Below are 21,663 nucleotides of genomic sequence, written 5' to 3'. Positions count from 1 at the left end.
TTCGTATAAGGGTCATCCTTTAATTTGCATGGGCAAGAGTGACTAAAGTCATTGACTTAATAAACCTACCATTTTGAGGACTTGATGCAAGAGTGACTAAAGTCATTGACTTAATAAACCTACCATTTTGAGGACTTGATTGAATAGAGAGTTGAAAATGTAATTTCACAAGATAGAATTCACGTTACAAAAAAATGGACATCTTCTTACATGCAAAATCGTCGAGAAATGTTCAAAAGCGTGTTTGGATTATATCAACCTCTTACGAAGGAATTGTTGTTAGGAGCTTCGTCGGGGGAAGCTTGTTGTAGAAATTTTTTTGACGGTACAAGGGAAGTTGTCAAGAGTTACTAACTCTAGACGATGCACATACGCTATTGAGGGATATGAATTTTCGATGATGCATATACGTTGTTGAGGGATATGAACTTCCAACCTTGTATACACAAGAGACATTTCAATTGTTAACGCACTCATTAGGAGATATTTTGTAACGACTCAACTGTTTATACTAAGCTGAGGTCACTATCTTAAAGATAAATAACAATTTTGACAATTTCTTGAAAATAGGAAAACTAAATTTTCATTATGAATACCATGAAAACATGTTGTAGCGGGTTTTACAATTTTAAAGATAATAAAAATAAATACATAAAAATGTTTAAGCTAAAAACACTGAAACAAACAATAAAAAGCGGAAGCAGAACTAAGTCCCCATATGACATGTCACGGATCCTTCTTATTGCTTGCCAACTTTTCTCTACCCTTACCTTTACTTGAAATATTAAATATAGAAAAGAATGAGTATAAACATATACTTAGTAAGGGACCCACTACTAGTCTCGTTAGGTGTCTGTTAACTTTTCATTAAGGTTCTGTAAGAAAGTACCCCAAAACTATCGTGCTCCCGAACACGCACTATCCAGTGATCCCGTAGGGGCACATCTGGGCTCTTGGTGAATCGAAAGAAAATACCCTAAGAGAGTCGGGCTGTAAGTAACCCTATCAGACCACTCATAAAACATAATATGACAGACTAGTAAGTCCCATTAAACTTACACCAGTCATAAAAAGCTACATATCATGATAGTTTAGTGGTCCTGTCGAACTTACATCAGTCATAACATAACATGACAGACTAGTAAGTCCCGTCAAACTCACATAAGTCATAAAAAGGTGATGATTTCAAGGGACACTCATATGGGTACGCCCCTAATAGACAAAGCTAACCGAACACATATACATAACATGTAGCATATCATAAACATCATAACATAGCATGAATATCAATCATAGCGTCATTATCAGGTGATTAATATTTCATGCATCATAACATAGTCATATATTAGTCATATATGTCATATCATTCATAACATATCAGTCATCCATATTGGTCACATTATGCATCTTAGCTACATCAATTTATAATGGAAAATACATGCAAACTTTTAATTTTATTTTTGAAGGTTTATTAGTACAATCTCTTACGTTGAGATTAGCTAAAAGAAATGTAATTCTCTCGTAATAATGAATTTCCAATTAAAGCAGATCCTAAACAATAAGGATAAAACATCAAATATCTTAATTAATAAAATTAACAGTTGACTTTCATCCAAAATTTTTCCTAAATTAAATTACCCAAAATTGAAATTGAAACTGATGAAAAGAAAATAGACCCAAATAATAATATTTATCAATATTATTTCCTTTTCCTTTTAGGATATATATATATATATATATATATATATATATATAATACCAATATACATATATTTTTATTCTCATTATCTTTCCTTAATAAATTCCTTAAATGTAATATATAATAAACATATATATTTATTTTAACTATTATCCTCTCTCTTAATTAAATTTATCATATTTTCTCGTCCAATCAAATTAAATAGAGCACATTATTACAACATTTAAACATTCTAGGGCTCAATGAAACACACAAAAGTTTCATTCAAAACTCCAAATTAAAATAAGTAACACTAATTAAGTTCAACCCACCCCTCGTAACATTCAACTAAGTTCAACCCAAGCACATAAAATACAACCCGTCCCTCACAACATTCAAATAATTAAGCAAACCAGTCAATCAAACACACAAAAACCTCATTCAAGGCTCCAAAACAAGATTAGACAAATCTCAACTTGCCCCTCACAACACTCAACCATTCAAAGGTTCAATCGTACAAACAAACAACCAAATTAAAAAACAAAGTATTAACCTAGAGATGTTAAGCTAGAACCAACCTACTGACAAAGTAAGCAACACAATGTACGACACACTCCATCCCGAAGCACTTCCTTACTAGGTATGAGATGTGGCATGAAGTCGACCGACATCGTTCTTCTAACAATGCTTGTCCACCTTCCTTAGCTTGTAACTTTTATCTATATCTTTTTCCTTAAACTTAGACATAAAACGCGGAAAGAAAATTCTAACTTGAAAACAATAATTTAAATCTTTTACAAAACATCTTTAGGTTTACCTAACCTTTGGACAACCTGCTCAATAGACTTATATAGACAAAAAGAAGTTTAGTGTTCCAATCAGACAACATTATTTTCAGAATTCAAATAAAAGCTCTTATACTAGTTTATTACAAACAATGACAACTAAGTCTTCTATTAGCTTAATTACAAATCATCATGCATACATGAAATGAGTCGTACAAAAATCAAATCAAACTCCTATCAGAGTAGGTAGATGCTTTAATAGGTGCCGAAATTACGACCTCTACCTGTAAGGAAATTAAACATTAAAATAAAAGGATGAGCTATAAAGTCCTATGAGTGATAGCTTCTAAAAAAATATATATTTACTAAAATAAGTATGCAACACTTAAACCTTTATATAAATGCTTTTCTAGGTAAACATTTATGACAAATCAACTCATGACTTAGAATCAACTAGTTTGACTTTACTTTGTTGTGGTAGGGCATGCTCGATACCCCCAACGTCTTCCTTTCTAACCTTAACTCTACGATATAGTAGGCCACATCTAGTATTCCCATCATCTTACTTTCCAACTTTACTCTACAATGTAGTAGGGCACACCCTGTACTCCCATCGTCTTCCTTTCTAACTTTACTCTATGATGTAGTAGGACACGCCTAGTGCTCCCATCGTCTTTGTCATAGTGGGACACACTCGACACTCACAAGTGCATCGTTGTCTAATCTATAGTATATATAAAAGTATGGATGAGGAGAAACTTTTTGTTTCCAATTTTGTCCGTTTTCTTATCACATTTGTTTGTTTTCTAATTTGGTTTTATTGTAATTTGCTTTTTATTTATGTTTTAATTTGAAATTATTTATTAATAATTTTAACTTTTTCTCTCCAATTAATTATATCATTAACATTTCTCTAAAACCATTCATATCCACTCCATCTCCCATCTATTCACATTCTCTTATCTCATATTAATTATTTTGTATTTATTTCAACCTTTCAAATTCTTTCCCTTTTCAAATATTTAGCTATATATAAATATATCATTCTTTTTCTCTTCTATTCATGTTCAAAGTCATAACAAAAAGTTAGGGTATGAAGAAATTAGTCTTCCAACAAGTTCAAATGAAGATTATTGTGAGCCAAAGCTACAAGAGTTCACGAACCTTCGTCATATTTTTGCGATGTCTAGGAACAAACAATCAACCGAATAAAAAAGATGATGAGAATCCAAGGATGAGGGATGTAAAAGTGGAAGACTAAAGAGACAACAATCATAAGCTTCATTTTCAAAAAATAACAAAGTGGCATGAGGATGCCAAAGAATTAGGTTTTCCAATTTATCTAATTATTGCTTTTGTAATTAAGTACGCTTTTGATCATGTAAAATGTAGAATGTGTTTACCACAATAGTATATTATGGATCTTGTAATTGAGAGATCAAATGAAAAAAAATTGTCCCTCTATTTGTATTATTTCAATAATATATTTTCATTTAAATTTAATTATTCATTTCAAAATAATAACTAAATTATAATTCTGGAAAACTTTTTTAAATAATTATACTTCTGGAATACGATAGAAATACATAAAATATATTAGAATTAGCACAAATGTCCAAATAATAATCAAATTAATGTCAAAATTCCAATCCATTTAAATATTCGATATGTAATTGATACATATAAAAAAACTCTACTTATCAATCTAAAGTTTGTTGAATTGATTGTTTCATAGTCATATTGTCAAATTCATTATATCTTTTTGCTCATTCGATTTCTACACGCATATAACAAGTCTTGAGTAAGAGATCTCTCTAGAAATGAAGCTGAAAAATGTATTTCCAAAAATCATTTTAAAAAATCAGAAGTAAATAAATACAACTGTGTGAAAAATTAACGTGCACAACACGTGCTACCCACTAGTAGATATAAAAGTCACCAAAGGAAGAATGCAAAGTTGTCATGCCAACAAATAATAAAAACAAAAAAGAGCATTTAACAAGAACTTCCACAATGTGATTAGCTTTTTTAGTGAACTGAATAACCTATTAACAATACCTTTATCGACGATTATACAAAGGGAGGAAAAAGAGAAATTAAACAGAACAAAGACACGGAAAAAGAAAAAGGCATAAAACTCATAAGGAGAAATATCATCTCTCGATGAGATCGTTGAAAGATTCAACATAAAAGTCTTGATCAATTATGTGCATGCATATTTGCTAACGGTTGAAGAAAGCCATCGACGAATGCCTTATCTGTCGACTGTTTTATACTATTGTCATGAGATAACAACTGCGCAGGTCGTATTTGTAGCGTCGACAGTTATATGAATCTACCAAAGGCCTACTGTAACACCCCAAAACTTTTAAGTTAATTTTTAATTTTGATTATGTTGAATTTTGAGTGTTATTGGAGAAATTGTTTGAAATTGTGCAAATTAGGTATTTCTCAAGGTTATGTAATTAATTTTTGAAATTGGAATTTTATTGTTAAAGTTTGATTGTTGAATTGATTGGTATTGGTGAACTAAGTAGTTAAAGTTGAAAGTTTCATGGTTAATTATTTATATATTATATTAAGTTGTGGAGGAATAAGAATAATTATATTATGGAATAATACAATTATTAAGGAAAATGTGTCATATTGTTGGAAAAAGAGAAAGTTTAAAGGTTATGGAATGAGTTATTAATTGAGGAGAGAGAAGGAGTTATTATTTTATTTGGAAAAAGAAAAGGAAAAAAAAAATAATGATAACTTGGAGACTTAACCTCATTATCCTTCAGGTCACCATCTGCCATCACGTAGTCATCGTCGGAGACTCAACTTGTAGCTAGTCGTCGCTCGTTTAGTCGAAATCTTCTCGTTGATTGCTGAGTTGAGCATCTCTTCTTGTCTTCAAAATCACTTGAAATCGGTCGTCCCCTCCTTCATCAAAATCGTCGTCGCCCGTAGCCCCCTCCTCCGTCGAAACCGTCACCGATCGTGGTCTCCATTCGCACAGTGTCGCTAGCCATCGTCGCACTTGACGATCAAGGACGCAAGCCGAGTCGATCTTCTTTTTGTGAGCTACGCGTCCAAGCCGTGTTAGTCTGAGTTGCATCCCCTTCACCGAGCCGTGTTAGTCTGAGTCGTGTCCCCTTCACCGAGCCGTGTGAGCCACGATCTCTTATGCGAGTCGTCTCCGTTTTTTCGAGCCGCACGCATGCTTCCTCCTCCACAAGTTGTGCGCCTGAGTGCCCTGCCGAGTTGTCCCCTATCTTGGAGTCACGTTTGGTGAGTTTTTGCTTAGTATTGATTGAGTTTGGTACTTCCATTAAGTACCTATTTTGTCCTAAATGAGTTAAGTTATGGATTTATGTTGATTTATGTTTGGTTGAAGGTTAAGTATAATTTAAGAAAATGAGGCTATGAATTTTTCTAATTAAGGTTGAGTTGGATTCAACCTTAATCTTGGGGTAAGTTTTAATAAGCTTGGTTGTCTAGTTAAACAGTAGGGTGATAGTTGACAAAATTATTAATTTTAACTTTGTTCATCTTTAAGACCGAGTCTTGGGAAGAGTTGATTGACAACCAGTGAACAATCTTTAGCAAATCTTCAGGTAAGAGATTTCCTATTAGACCCCACTTTGAAGCTACATATATGTCTGTATTACTGTATTACTTAGTAGTGTACTAAGGAAGATATAATATGACTATTTGAGATGACCTTATAGGTGGTTACTTCGATAACCATATTATGATTGAGATACAATATGAGTGAGGCAACATGCTATGATTAAATGTGCTATGTTTAAGTTATGTCTAACATAGCTATGATATTGATGTTATGATATATATATGTATAGGCTACAGTGTTCTATTAAGTCTACCTGTTAGAGTCGTACCATATGGGTGTCCCTTAGGATCACCACTTATGTATGCCTATGTGGCTAGTTTTGATGTGTGTTCGACGAGATCACTTACAGGCTAATTCTCCTTTAGGGTGATTCCTTCGGGTTCATTGAGAGCCCAAATGTATTTCTATGGAACTACTGGATAGCGTGCATTCGGGAGCACAATAGTATGAGGTACTTTATTATAGGACTCTAACGGAATAACTTTTAAGAATAGATTTAAAAGATCACTTAAGATTTTTTTGTTTTCTAATTTTATATGATTATATGAAATTTTGAACAACAATGTAACATGAAAAAAATTAGAGAGAAAATGTATTTCTTCATTTAAAATTATTAAAAAAATACTATAGTGAATCTTTTGAACCTATTTTTCAAAATTAAAAAACAAATATATTTTTTAAAATTTGAGAGATAAAAAAAAACTTATTCTAAAAACCTTCCAAAATAAAAGATAGAAATATATATTTTGAAAATTGATGGACAACTTTTTTTTCTTTTTGAACAAAATTTGTATTAAGAGGTTAAAAATTCAATTGTATGAAGTTGAAAGAATATATTACACTCAACGTACATAATTCACAAAACATTCCACTAAACACATATTATTTCAAAACTCAGTACTCTGTAGAACTAAAAAGCTAATTTTTCAATAATCATTTGAAAAGTTAAAAATAAAACTTCCTCAAATTTACTAATATTATTATTCCATATATATTGGATTGATTGGGAATTTGAACTACCGTACAATTACAAAAAGTTAATAAGTACAAATTAAAAAAAAAAATAGAGTAGTTGAATCATTTGAGAGATACATCTCTTCTACATAAATTACCTTAGCTAGTTAAGGTATCTATCAACCATCAATCTGAAATCTGAAATATTTATGGCAAATGAACCAAAAAAAAAGAAAAACAATCAAATCAAATAAACACAAAGAAAGAAAGTGCTTCTTCCCATGAGGCTTTGTTATTCTATGTTTTGAGATATCCTCTCTTGAAGAAGCTCTTTAATTTATTGGCTCAATGAGTTCATCTCTGATCCCTTGCCTTCTGTTTTCTTCATTATCCTCAATCTCTTGCATGATTCAATGAACATCCTACAAATATAATCAATTAAATTCTAAGTATCACAACCCAGAGTTTACATGTAAAACTTCAAATATAAATATAAATCTATAAGACCATAGCCTTTTCATTTAGGCTTTTTCTTATGTTTTTTGTTTTTTAAATTAAACTTATAAACTACTTCAACTTATTGATTCCATCGATGTATTATATATTGTTCATCAAATTTTTTAAAACCATTTTTTTTATAAATTTTGCTAAGAATTTGAGTGTTCAAAGAAGTTGTAAGAGAAAACAAAATATATACAATTTAAAACGTATAGATCATGAGTTCAAATCCTTAAACCATTGAAATGAAAAGAGAATTATTATTAGGGTTCTGATCAAAAGAGAGACTTACTTCCAAGGCACATCCCCAACCAACATCCAATCTCCATCTCTATCTTCATAAGTGACAGTATATTCATAGCAACCAATTGGACTCCCAAACAGCTTCTCCATTGCTCCAACAAGATCTCCATATCCTTTCACCATTCCCAAATCAACCTTCCTTAAAAAAGGTGTTCCTTCAAAGCTCACTTTCACATACATCTGTTTCTTCATCCCCATATTCATTATTTCTTCACTCTCACACTGCTCTCCCTTTCCCTTGAAGCTATTCCTCCGTCGGTATGAGCACACTGGTGGCCACCCCACCACCTGCTTCCTCCGTCCCTCATCCTCACCTTTGCTCCGACTCTTGTCTTCTACTTCCACCTCAGAGAAAACCCTTTTCTTCTCATTGTTCTTACTCGTCGAAATTAAACTGCAACAGTCGCCTGGAAGTCCTAGCCGAAGCTCGGTGATCTCGAGGTCTAATCCCTTAGCTGCCACCTGGGTCATCCTTGAATTTGGATTTGGTGTAGTAAATATTATGAAGTGTGATGATGTTTTTGTATGAAACTGAAGAAGGGATATTGTTTATTTATACATATGGAGGAGAATGGGGAATTTGTGGAGAGGAGAAAGAGGGGAAACAATAGAAGTTGTAGGGTATAGATGGTTAGAGAGATGTGGAACAGATCGGAGGGCTGATAGTTGTTTGAGATTTTGGTGGGATTTGATCACTGCCGTTTGGTTAATTATGTCTTGCTTTTTTTTAGCAAACCCCATGTGATTTTGCCTTGTTGTGTTGGTATTGTCCACACGGTTTACTGTTTTCTTTAAATTATATATGTGTGTGTATTATGAACAATTTATTTTGTATCTTGCTCTCTCTTGTTTGTGTTTGTGTTTGGTATAGAATAATGGACCCTGTTGACAGAGAGGATGAGTTCCTCCTCTCTTGATCTGTCAAGAACAGAAACTCCCATCACATCAAGATTTTATATCTTCGATAGGTGTTGAAAAACTGTGTTCGTTATCTTCACAAGATACATGAGTTATTCCGTTTTCCTTTTTTTTTTATCTATATATAATCTAAGAAAGTGTCAGAGTCTATAAATCAAACAGGAATTCTGTAGAAGTTAAAATAAAATTTGAATAAAAAAAACGATTAAATTCTTTTGTATATATAATTTAGACTTCATGTTTGGAAAGTTTCTTTTCAATTTGGCGACCAATACTGATAATTTAGTCAAACCTCACCTATCATATTTACAGTTACCAACTTCACCTATTATATTTACACTTGCCATTTTTCATTAATTGATAGTGTGAATTATATTTATTAAAAATTTAGGCCCTGTACTGAGTAAAAAATTGGGGGAAAAGTGGGTAAGGAAGATATATGGGTTAGACACTGTTTGTGAAATTTAACTAAATTATAGAACCAAATAAAAATTAATTAGACCTCAATCTTGGAGACAAAAATGAAAAGCTTCCAAAACTTTCTGGACTTGTTGATTGTGAAGCAAAGTTATTATAGCTTAAATTACAAACTTCTAAATTACAGGGACTAAATTGAAACTTATTATAGGAACAAAATTTGACAAAATTGAAAAACTTTCAGAACTTTAGGGATTAGATTGTGAAGTTAAGTTATAGATTAAACTAAGACTTCTAAAATTTTGGGGCTAAATTGAAACTTATTATAGCTTTCATTTGATAAGAGATATTTGCTGTCTTATTGGTGGACTAATCTATTCATCTCAGTTGCTGGTTATATATTATTACAACTCATGCCAATTTGGTTACCCAATTAAGTTGATTGTATAGTAGGGACAAAAGATAATGAATATCTATAAAGTCATGGCTTTAAACCTTTGTGTCGTAATTTTTTAGTTCAGATTGTATAATTACTTAACCAGTTGAATTATATTAGTTAATAAAGTTTTAGTAAGGGTGTTATAGATATGGTTGAATTTGACCAAACTAATTTTCAACCGATAAATAAACTTTAAGATAAAGTATAACTATGTCGAGAGATTTACCTTATTCTAAGCTGACCATGAGATTGTCGGTCCTAAGTGAGTTCCTTTAAAATATATAAAAAAACAATTGGATTAGATGACCCAAATTGACTCACCTCGACTTCAAAGGTTGAGGTTGAGGCTGATGAGGTCTTATATGCAATAGTCCTTTATTTAGAACGACCCTATCTTTAGTCGCCCAATTCAGGTGATCTCAAGCATCCTATTTCCAAAATATTTCCAAACGAATAAAGGAGAATGAGTCCTAACCTTAAAAAGGATGATCATGAAGGCCCCTGACATAACTCTATTTAAGAACATGATAGTCCAAAATAAGGAAAGTCCTTCCCTCTACTCTTAGCCTTTGGTTAAATACTGACCTAAGTATTAAAAGTTTTGTGGTAAGCATCACATCGAAGTTTTTTCTTCTTCGTATTGTAAGTCGATCATCTTCACTCCAATTATAAATTTACTATTGGAGACGTGTGAGTCCTCTTGTCTGAATCTTATATGTGCCAATAATAGTTTATCTTATTTGCCATTTTACTTGGACTAGCAAATGATTATTTTACATCTATTCACATTATATGTTAAAGTGAGTTTTGTTAAGTGGTACATATGTATGACTTTAGACCTCACTCGCTCGTAGATGTGTAGATTTAGTAACCAACAAATATAAATATATAAATATGTATGTGTGCTCGTGGTGTGATCGCACACATTTTTCTGGTTTAAAAGTTATTTTTTATTTGGTCCCAAAGTTTTTAAAATGTTACCAATAAACTATAATATATTGCTATATTTGTAAAAATATTTAAAACAATTTCGTTTCGTACTAGTATGCAATTGGAAATACCAAAATAAGATGAGGAAGAAAAGAACTGGTTGTAATAAAAACAACAAATTTTAAACCACTCATTCCTAATAGATATGCTACAGCTAACTCAATTAAAATCTTGATAGATCAATGTGATCTTCTTAAAATAATTACTTTGATCACTTCTACAACATGAGAATCTTTATCTTTGTATTTTATATAAAATATTTCATACGATCTATACTTTGCAATTCTCCATATATTAATTAATTATATAATCTGCTAGCATGTGCTTGTGGAATATTTGCAATTGATATTAAGAACCTAATTAATTAGTTCCTTATATATAAATGACATATCTAGATTCTTCAGTTCTAGGAACTTGACCAAATATATTATTGAATTTTAATATATCCCTGCTTCTGTTTTGAACTTTGGTATATATAATAAATTAAGATTTTCTGTTTCTGTGATATAGCACCTTATCATTTGTTGCCTAATCTCCATGTTATGTCGTGCTTGCCTTATCACATTGCTATCATTTCAATCCTATGGAATAAAATTATTACGTACTTCTGTGGATTAGCCAACATGCCACTAATGTACTACATATAAATCTATGTATACGTTGATTTCTTCTTTATTTGATTTCTCTCTGTTTGTCCATTGTTTCTTTTGTAACAAATAATTTTATCCCATACTCTCATAACTTTTTAGCTAAAGAAACTTAAAAGAAGAGATACATGCAATTAAAAAAAACAAATAAAATAAAAAATTTAAGAACCAAAATTTAAAAGTAGATGGACAGAAAGTTGGTGACTAATGCTATGAAGTTCAATGGGTAGATCAAATCTTCAACCTACGGATGGAACTTTTAGCTAAAGGATATTTATATACGAACGTGAAGATTAATTATTTTTTCAAAAAAAAAATTAGACTAGTCAAAGTAATAACCATCTATCTTATAAAAATTGTGAGGTGTTTTTATCTTTTCAATATAAGATCTTCAACATGTCCCACAAAATAGTGCCCTTTCGGTTCTTAATTCTTGGGTCGAGTTTTATTTAAAGTGTGTTTCGTTTGGGTCGAATTTTATTTAAAGTGTGTTTCGTTTCTTCTTTGTCATACCTTCAACTTTCAATCGGTTTATGATAAATTGTATAAGCTATATCATATCTACTATCAAACTGATATGTAAACTGATATGTAGTACTATATGTATTCTAGTTTTAGTTTACTATCATATTATTCGATTTAGGTAGATGTCAATTTGTTTTTTTAACTAAATATTCGTTTAGCCTTTGGATTGCAACTAATACCATATTAAAAAACATGACATTTTTCCATTAATTATTGAGTAGGGAGGAATAGTCTATTTATCTCAAAGATTCACGAAAAGTTTTCTTCATCTTTATAACAAGGGACACTAAGCACATGTATTAAAATAGTACTGGACTATAACCCTCGAGGCAGATGACCATTTTACTTAAAATATTGTAGCCATTGCTTAACTTTTTATTCAAGGTAGATCACAAATAACAAACCACAAATTCCGTCTTAGAAAATAAAAATAAGTTTTTCTTCCTTTCCTCTTGATGATCATGACTTTCATTCAAGTATATATTGATTTAACTTTCTTGAGATTTAATTTATTATCTAGAGTTTTTGGATTTATAATTAGCTTTCCAAAAAAAAAAAAAAAAATTGTATTTATAATTTATTCTTACTGTGAATTTATTCAGGGGGGGCACCAATGAATAATGAAGTTATTGGTAGGCATATAAATGAAGGTAGTTTTAGATCTTTTTCACTTTTTGTTAAAGGCCATATTGGACCATCTTAATTAGTTGCTTGTTTGGAAAGAAAAAACAGCTTATGGAAACATCCATTACTTTGGCAATTACTCTTTTTCTAGTAAGGAAGGATATAGTGTTGTATTATCTAATTATGAGGGTGTTAACCAATTTCCATTAAATCAAATTGTCTATTCTTTAAAAGATTTAAATTAAAACCAAATTAATTATCAAACAACATCAATTTTTATTAAATTGATGAAGTATTGATTTAATTAGCTAGTTTTTGAGATGCAAAGAATTTCAAGACCAAAAATATTGGCAGCAAGATAGCTAATTAATTCAAAACCCTTTTTTTTATTATTGATTATTGTCAATAATTAAAACAGTTTACTTGAAATCTCAAGATTATGTAAGCTATAAATGTATAAATTGTATAAGAGAACTTCATTGACTACATTAATATTAGTGAATTGCAAAATTAGACAAGAACACACATCAACATTTCCTTTTTGAAGTTAGGGTATCATCAATCTGTTTTGATATATAGATATATATATATATATATATATATATATATATATATATATATATTATATGTGTATACATTTTAATTTCCATCAAAAGAACAAAAATAAAAATAAAATTTTTATAGTTCCTTTGAAGAACTACTACTTAGGGTTTCAGATGGGACATGAATCTCAAATCCTTTAACTTCCGTTCTCTTCATTATTCTCAATCTCTTGCAAGATTCAACAAACATATTCCATGGTACATCACCGACGAGCATCCAATCGCCATCCCGATCTTCGTAGATCAGCACAAAGTCGGAGCATCCGAGTGCCGAGCCGAACAAATTCTCCATCGCCACCACAAGATCTGAATACCCTTTATGACTTCCAAGATCAACTTTTCTAAGATAAGGAGCACCATCCATACTTATCTTCACATAAATCTTGGGAGTTTCGGTTTCAGATAGATCTTTATTGTTACCGCTACCACTACTCCTTCTTCGATGAGAGCAAACCGGCGGCCACCCAACAACCTGATTCCTTTTTGGGAATGGTTGGTCACCGCCATCATTGTTGGTACTGCTACTCTCACAGAAAACCCTTTTCTTCTCATTTTTTGAACTTGAGGTACGGCAACCGCCACTCCCCGGAAGCCCTAATCGGAGCTCAGTGATTTCAAGTTCAACTCCATTGGATGCCATTTTTGTTCTGTGAAGATGAGATTAAGTGTATGTGAGAGTTTTTGTTAATGGTGTAAGAACCAAAATGAGAGGTTATATTTATATATATATATAAATAGATGGAAGAGAAATTATATGGGGGAATGGGGATAATAATGAGATATGGAAAATGAATAGCATTGTGGTCGCCGGCCGGTCGGAGACAAGAGGAACAAAAGTGGGACTTTGTGTTTGATTTAATTAAAAAAAAGAGAGAGATAGAGATGGTCGGGTTTCTGATTTGGTGGGATTCTCCAACACCAACATGTGAATCCCCATTTTCTCTGTCCACCTTTGGATTATGGTTCTTTTACACCAATTTATTTCATTCTAAACACTCTTTATTTCTTTTATACTTTACTTCCTTCTCTTCTTATCATCTTCTGCCTCTTCTCTAAACCATTATCATATATTATGCTACTCAACTCAACTCAACTGATTGAGGTTAGAGGGCAACATCTTCAAATTTTCAATTATTTTTGCTTTTTCTTATTATAAGCTTTTCCCAATAACACATTTCTATTTTACTAATTTCTTCTCTAATAATAAATTTCTCTCTTCCTACTCCTGTTCGTAAACATATCTAACCTATGTTGTTAGTAGTCCACCCTAAATCTCAATATCCATTTTCGGTTGCTTTACTTTTGTTTGATATTCTATAACAAAGTAGTATAGCATTTCAGTTCTTGGATAGAGTGGTATATATACTTAATTATTTGAACTTCTACCACTTATTTTAATTTCTTCCCTTGTATTATAAATATTTGTTTTGGTTAGGTTAAGAGAATGTGGGCGCGTTTTTTAAAATTCAACAGTGATGGGGGACAAAACATTGTTTTTTTGAAAAATATAGTAAGATTATATAAATATAAATATATATTGGAAAAAGTGTTTGATTTAATAGAGGATATAATGTCAAGCACACAATGTATCTGGTGGAAGAAACTTTACTATATAAAGATTTTAGCAACTACAATCGAAATACTTATCTAAGAAATTCTCTCTTCTACAACTTCATGTATCCCTTGTTTTTCAAAGTTTCAACTTAGACTTTCTCTAAGTTTGAGTTTAATTCTAAAAATTGTTTCTTCAAATTTTATATAAGATTCTCTGAATACAATATGTTTACGCTTCCCCTAAGAGTGAGATCTTCTCACATTCACCATATTAGGCTCTCCCTAAATACTCTATCAAAATAAACTCCTTTTGAGTTTTACAATGATTACCATGTCATCAAACAGTCTCAATGACAAGTACAAGATTTTTTGTACCTCTTTTGAGACCTACTACAATGACTATCAAAATCTCAACCTTAACAAAGAACACAGCAACACTTGACAGCAATACATGAAGATTGAGGCTTACGCAAACCGTAAACTTAAAACATTCAATGTAGAGAGAATAAACATGATCTGCAGGAGAATAAAAGCTAAAGTTATGTTGGCCGTGAATAAACGCTTCGCGAATCTGCAAATGAATCTTTCATATATGAAAAAAATATGTTGTTGAAATAATGGTTCCAATCATGTTCTTCAAATTTTGCGTTTAACAAAATCAATCAACCAGTGCAATAATATGATTATAATTTAATTCAATTATATCACTAAACGTTTAAATATTTCATTTTAAGTTTTGATGTTTGAAGTTAATATTATGTGTGTATATATATATATATATAAAGACACATGGTGCAATGCATCATATGAACATCAAATAGACGTCGTTGTTGTCTTTCTTCTTTCAACCCCACCTCCCAATTTTTTATTCTTTCGTTTATTTGACTTTTCTTTAATTGCAAATTCATGTATTTAGATTTGTTCACTTTGTTAGCAACACAGAAGCGGATATAAATCTTTTTTGTGTCCATCAATTTAGTGGCAAAACGCCCCTCAATTACTTTGTGCATTGTTTTTTCCGTTTTTTAATATTAAACTTCAAAAGTTAAAATGAAGCTTTTCAAACAAAATCAACCCATACTTCAAAAATATAATGTTTTAATGAATCGAGTTATATTTGAAATAAACCATACTCGAAAGTACTTACAAATTGTTCGTGTTTGTGTTTTTTTTATTGTGTGATGGCAACATTCATTATCTTATAGATTACTGTAATGTTCTTTTTAGTGTATAGGTAATATCGATGAATCTACATAGAGGTCGAGGGTTAGGTGGTATATGTCTCCTTGCAACTTTTGTAATTTTAATATAAATTTTGATCACAATTTAAGTAAGGGGTTTTTTTCAAATATATATATATATAACAAACTGGTAGAACAATTTTGAAAACGAAAAAAATCCACATGCTACAATAAGAAATATAAAAAGTACCCCAATCAACACGTGATTAATCGACTACACATGCGCGCGAAGTAACACTCTCCTAAATTATTGTGTACTATAGTCTAAATGAATGATCTACGATCATTTAGATAGTCATGATACATGATTGTGTAGTTCTTTTTAACGATAGAAAAAAAGATTTCAAATTTAAACGATCATGTTGATCATGAAGAACAATCGTGTTTAAATTTGAAATATTTTTCCTTAATGATCGTGTTGATTATGATAAGTGATTGCGCAATCTAATGTAAATTATCATTAAAAACTTCATACCTAATGATCATGTTGTCCATGTTAAACAATCATGTTGACTATGGTAAGTAATCGTTTAGATTATTTCAACATTATTCTGTAGTTTGTTTTAAATGATGAGAATTAAAAAACTTGAAATTTAAACGATTGTATTGATAATGGTAAACAACGAAAATGAGAAAAGTGAAAGAAGAATATTGAAACAATCATTAAATAGGTTTTAAAGAAAAAGAATAAATTAATTTTAAATAGAAAGAGAAAATGTAATTCAAAATTAGGAATGTGATCCAAGGGGCTCACGGTTACTTAGTTGGCGACAGGTTTTAATTCGTATTCCTACCCTTTTTAAAATCTATTTCTTTCAAAATCGTGTGCACCATTTTGGTGGGTCTAACTAACCATATTTTAAAATAAATAAATAAAAGGGGTTTTGTAAAAAATATAACAAAACATAAAATGTTTATTCAAAATGGAAAACCCCAACCATTAATTGGCATCCACCCCTTGATATATATTTCGAAATCCATACTTTATATTTAACTATTCTTTTCTACACGATACATTACATTTTGGGTATTCTTTCTATATCATCAAATTTAAACAATTTTTTTCAAGTTTTTTTTTGTACGATCGTTTATATTTGATTGTTTAAATTTGGGTAGATAAATCTAATATCGTTTATATTTGAAAAACGATCATTTAAATTTAGTACATGATCATTAATCTTTAAATTTGGCTACCCAAATCGTTTAAATTTGACTTTTTTTTTTTTACACAATCGTTTAAATTTGTCTAATTTTTGTACGGGATCGTTTAGATTTGGCTATAAATATTCCAACAATTGTTTTTCACGATCTTTTTATTTTTGGAACAACCAAATAACAATTTTAAAATACATATTTTATATATTTGGTACACGATCTTGAACTAAAACAATAATTTGAAAAAAAAAATAAAAGAAAAACTATAGAAGAATAAAAAAAGATTACATAAACATTATTTGTAGGGCGCAAGTTGTAAAAACCACTTCTAGCAATACTATCCCTCAAACGTTCAGTGCATAACATTTGAGCTCTTAAAATTCTAAAAGTATTAAAATTAAATTTTGAAGCTTATTATAATAGTAAAAATTGAAGAAATTTGAATTCTCAAACTTACACAATCAATATAATATATATAATAATGTAAGTTTGGTGGTCTAATTTTAAATTTTGAATAAGTTTGAAGGCACAATTTTTTATTTTGAAAATTCAAGGGTATAATTGCATCTACAAAACCATATTTTAGGTTTTTTTCTTTTTCTTTTTTTGCAATTTGTCCTTTTTAATTGAGTGAGAGATATAAGATTAAAAAACTACAAATATCTTGGTACCTAATTAACATGTTCACGTCTTAGTGACCTAATGGTCATTTTGGCAATATTAGACGATTCAAATATTTATTAATTTGACATGTCTAAAATTACATTAGTGTGAATTTGTCTCGTTGCACTTAGAAGATATTATTGTCTCCCGAGATTTTCAATGTCAAATATGTTTGGTTGATACTCCTATTTCTCTTAGGCAAAAATTATTATAACTTTTTGGTATGTTTCTCATATATAGTACTCTTTGGATAAAAGTATATATCTCTCTTCATAGAAAAATATAATATAAGCGAATTACTTTTTATACATTTTAGTAGACAAAAAAAGAACATGGTATAAAAAACAACGAATGTACCATTGATTTCTTTGTTAACTCTCTTGTTTGTGTTGTACTTCAATGGGAAAAAAAGGATAAGAATGTGTAGTTCATATATGCTGGATTTGATGAATGTGCTTTAGAAGAAGAAGAAGAGGAAGAAGAAGAGGAGGAGGAGAATCAACACACAAATTTATTTTATTCGCTAACAATATATTGGTAAATACGTCAACCACAGGCTAGAGAGAACAATTTCATTAAAGAAAATGTTACAAAATACAAAATGATGGCGTTTGATCTAGATTTAGAGAGTTTATATAGTGTACTTCTCTAAACTCTAGAGTCATAATTATAAACAAATCAAGGTACTTCAAAGAAAGAATGAGATATAAATAAATTACTCATTTTGGTTGGAAATGATTTTAGATCGCAAGGATAAGTTACAATATATAAAAAAAAAAAGATAGAAAAAGAGATACTAAATTTACCATTTACCATTGGTCCAATTTACCATTGTAATCGTCCTAGTGAGGCCAAGAAGTTCAACTTTTGCATAACCATGTGGTGGGGCTAATCATGTTACGTATGATTCAACTAGATTATAAGAATACTAAATTTCAATACTAAATTTTATTCTTCATTTTATGATTCTACTCTCAACTTTCACATTTTTTTACTCTCTGACTTAAACACATTAAAAGCAAATGAAAGTGTGCGTATAAAAACTTATTAATGATTTTCACATAATACAAATGAAATAAAGAAAATGTGAAGGCAAAAATAGACTTTTTTGACGAACTTTATTTTAACTTAATTCCAAAAAATTACCAAATTTTTACCTATAAACAAGTGTACGTGTAAATGACTTGAGAGGAAAAATCTCTATGGAATGGAAAACATAAATGGAGGTAAATAATGAAGGAGAGATTGATGGCTTTCATTATTGGTGGTTATACGACTTTCACACTGTAAAAGACAACAAATCAATATTGTTTTATTCATATTTGTTGCAATCAACCAGAATTCTTTTTGCTTGATTTCATCCATGTGTTTTGTACTGATCAATATCTCAATTGTGACCAGATTAATTGATGAATCATGTATGTTATCATGATTATTGATATATGTTTGATTTTCTTTTACAAGAATTCATCTATTTACAGGTTTTTTTAAAAAAATTTACTGATATTGGTCACGCAAAGATTAAGTGCATTTTCATGTCCAAGTCTTTTGCATCAACATACTTCTCATATTTCTAGTTGATTTTTAAATTAAATTCATGTGTATTTAACATGATAATACAAGTGATCTTCCAATTAATATAGGAAGAATGTTGAATAATACTAATTACTAGTCACATTTATCTTCCATCAACTTAAACTTTTGAGGCCGTTAATGAATTAACATATATTATTAAATATGAGGATGGTTTGTAATCTTTAATATATATCCGTAGATCATATCATATAATGATCAATTTGTGTTCATATATTTGAAGACAAAATATACTAGACAAAATACACCAGATTTTGATTATCAAAATAAGAAAAGTGCCTTAGTACAGTCTTACTGTCGTGCTAAAGATATATTCTAAACATAAATAATTAAGGTGTATTATGTATATCACTTTATATTCATACATATATCTAACACATTAAATACAAATAATGCAATATTCCCTTAATCACATGCAAACTGATTAATCATTTGACAAGTTCTATATTAACTGTTTAATATCAGACTTTGGAACAAAATCAAATTAATAATGATCTCATTAATCTACCTTAGAATAAGATAACAAAAATAGATCTTTTGAAAGATTTGATTTAAGATGATATATATGATTGATCATCATTAATCGGAGTTTATGCATCTCTTTCAAATATTGATACAAATTAATTGAGCAAATTAAATGGAGTCAATGGAGCGCAACAAATAATAATAGACTTCTCACTAACTATGCCTAATTACAAAAATATTATCATTGAAATGAACTGTATAATATAAGATATTATTATTATGATTATATACGTGTATTTAATTGATAATTATAAATGTATTTAAAATATTTGATGATCTTGACTTATAGTTTTCTTTGGAGACATATGTATATCCATTATTAAGTAAGCACTTTATACTGTTGCCCAATAATTTTCTGTCGACCTATGATCGAATATAATTATATGATTATATATATATATATATATTATATATATATATCAAAGTTAGTTTGATATTTGATGATTAATAATTAACTTCATTCTTTTCTTACATAAAATAAAGATTTGACATATGATTTGATCCATAGATACTAAAATATGTACCATTTCACACTTTTGCACTCCATATTTTTTTAAAAAAAATTATATTGTCCCTTGTGTTAAATTTGGGTAACAAATTAAATTTTTTATGTCACACTTTAACCTTATATTTATTGATCACTCTCCCAATTAATTAACCCTATCTCAACCAACCCAACATATATTCTTATTGTTATTTTTTATTTTAACAATACCTAACAATGCACTACTTAAAATACTATATATAATGTGACAATACATCATTAATTTCATATAATATTACGAGTAGAAATTTTAACTTAGATAGACTCAAAATCTAAAACATCAACAACAAATTATATGTAAACCTTTAAATTATATTATTTAACGCTCTTGATAAATTTTTGGATGAAGATTTAAAAAAATTATATGTTATAGATAAAAGTTCGAGACATCATTTTTCATTTCTCTTTGATACATCCAACAATATAAAACTGTTAGTCACATTGTGACTGCCTCTTCTAATAATATCTTTTAATGTTTTTTCATTGATTTTTCTCATTATTTGTAGTGTACGCACACGCATACATGTAAACATAAAAGTATATGTGAAAGGGACGTAGGTGACCAAAATTTTAATTTTATAAAAAAAAATATAAAAAATAATAAACCAATGTTTCTTCCCAACCCAACACATGGTTTCATTAGTTTGAAAAAGTGTAATAAAAAATGGAGACAATAGACATGTCAAACTCCAAGGCTCACGTGGTAGATTTTTGTTTGAGAGAAGAGACCATAGGGTTGTTCCTTGTCTTTTGGGTTGTGATAAAACATAGACAAAAATAATTCTGAAAGTACTTCTGATCAACACACATTGGCAATGCCAATTCCCACAATGGCATCCGTCATTGAAACCTTTAAGTCGGTGGACTTTTTCTTCTCACTGTGTCGTTTGAATTCAAAGGGACATTTGGTAATTTAGTGGTTTTTTCATTTTGTTTCTCATTCAGATTCTTGTTTTCTTCGTTTATAGTTTCCAAAACCTTAATCTTTCTAAGAAGTAATATTATGAACAAGTTTGAAACAAAAGAGTTACACATGCCTCAACTTAATAATTACACAATATATTATTGTAACTTAATTATAATTGCAAAATATGTGTTCTTCACATCAAATTTCTAGATTAACCAAGCTAATTAAAACTATAAATTAGATTGCATATATATAACGGATAAAACATTGTTTTAGACTAAGTTTATAGAAATTGTGTGGAGGCCATCTTTAATTTTGTTCTAACTTTTAGACTTTAAAATATCATTATTTTTAGATTAAGGTTGATTCTCTTATAACTAACCATCTCTAAAAGAAATTGAAAACTAGAGAGCATTAATGTTCTCTAGTTTTAAAATATTTTATTGTTCTTTTACTTCTAAGATTAAATTAGAAAAGACATG

General features: G+C 29.8%; 2 protein-coding genes and 1 long non-coding RNA gene across 3 annotated transcripts; 1 reads left to right on the top strand and 2 right to left on the bottom strand.

The window, feature by feature from the left end:
* Window positions 1–5,125: 5,125 nt before the first annotated feature.
* LOC116402556 lies at window positions 5,126–6,589 on the top strand. The gene is made up of 2 exons (XR_004214993.1): window positions 5,126–6,065; window positions 6,448–6,589. It is a non-coding gene; the product is annotated as an uncharacterized LOC116402556 (long non-coding RNA).
* Window positions 6,590–7,040: 451 nt separating this feature from the next.
* Window positions 7,041–8,310, bottom strand: LOC101207038 (auxin-induced protein AUX22-like). Its single transcript, NM_001288603.1, has 2 exons — window positions 7,827–8,310; window positions 7,041–7,458 (listed from the first exon to the last, which is right to left on the bottom strand). The coding sequence occupies exons 1-2, from the start codon at window positions 8,306–8,308 to the stop codon at window positions 7,374–7,376; spliced, it is 567 nt and encodes a 188-aa protein (NP_001275532.1). The 5' UTR covers window positions 8,309–8,310; the 3' UTR covers window positions 7,041–7,373.
* A 4,747-nt stretch (window positions 8,311–13,057) lies between these two features.
* LOC101209232 (auxin-induced protein 22A) lies at window positions 13,058–13,730 on the bottom strand. The gene has a single exon (XM_004149803.3). It carries the CDS (start codon window positions 13,637–13,639, stop codon window positions 13,076–13,078), a length of 564 nt encoding a protein of 187 aa, XP_004149851.2. The 5' UTR covers window positions 13,640–13,730; the 3' UTR covers window positions 13,058–13,075.
* Between the last annotated feature and the right edge of the window lie 7,933 nt (window positions 13,731–21,663).

The sequence above is a fragment of the Cucumis sativus genome, chromosome 3, assembly GCF_000004075.3.
Source record: "Cucumis sativus cultivar 9930 chromosome 3, Cucumber_9930_V3, whole genome shotgun sequence".
NCBI classification, from domain to species: Eukaryota; Viridiplantae; Streptophyta; class Magnoliopsida; order Cucurbitales; family Cucurbitaceae; genus Cucumis; species Cucumis sativus.
The sequence above is the reverse complement of the archived record's forward strand: the minus strand, read 5'-3'. Positions and strand labels throughout refer to the sequence as shown.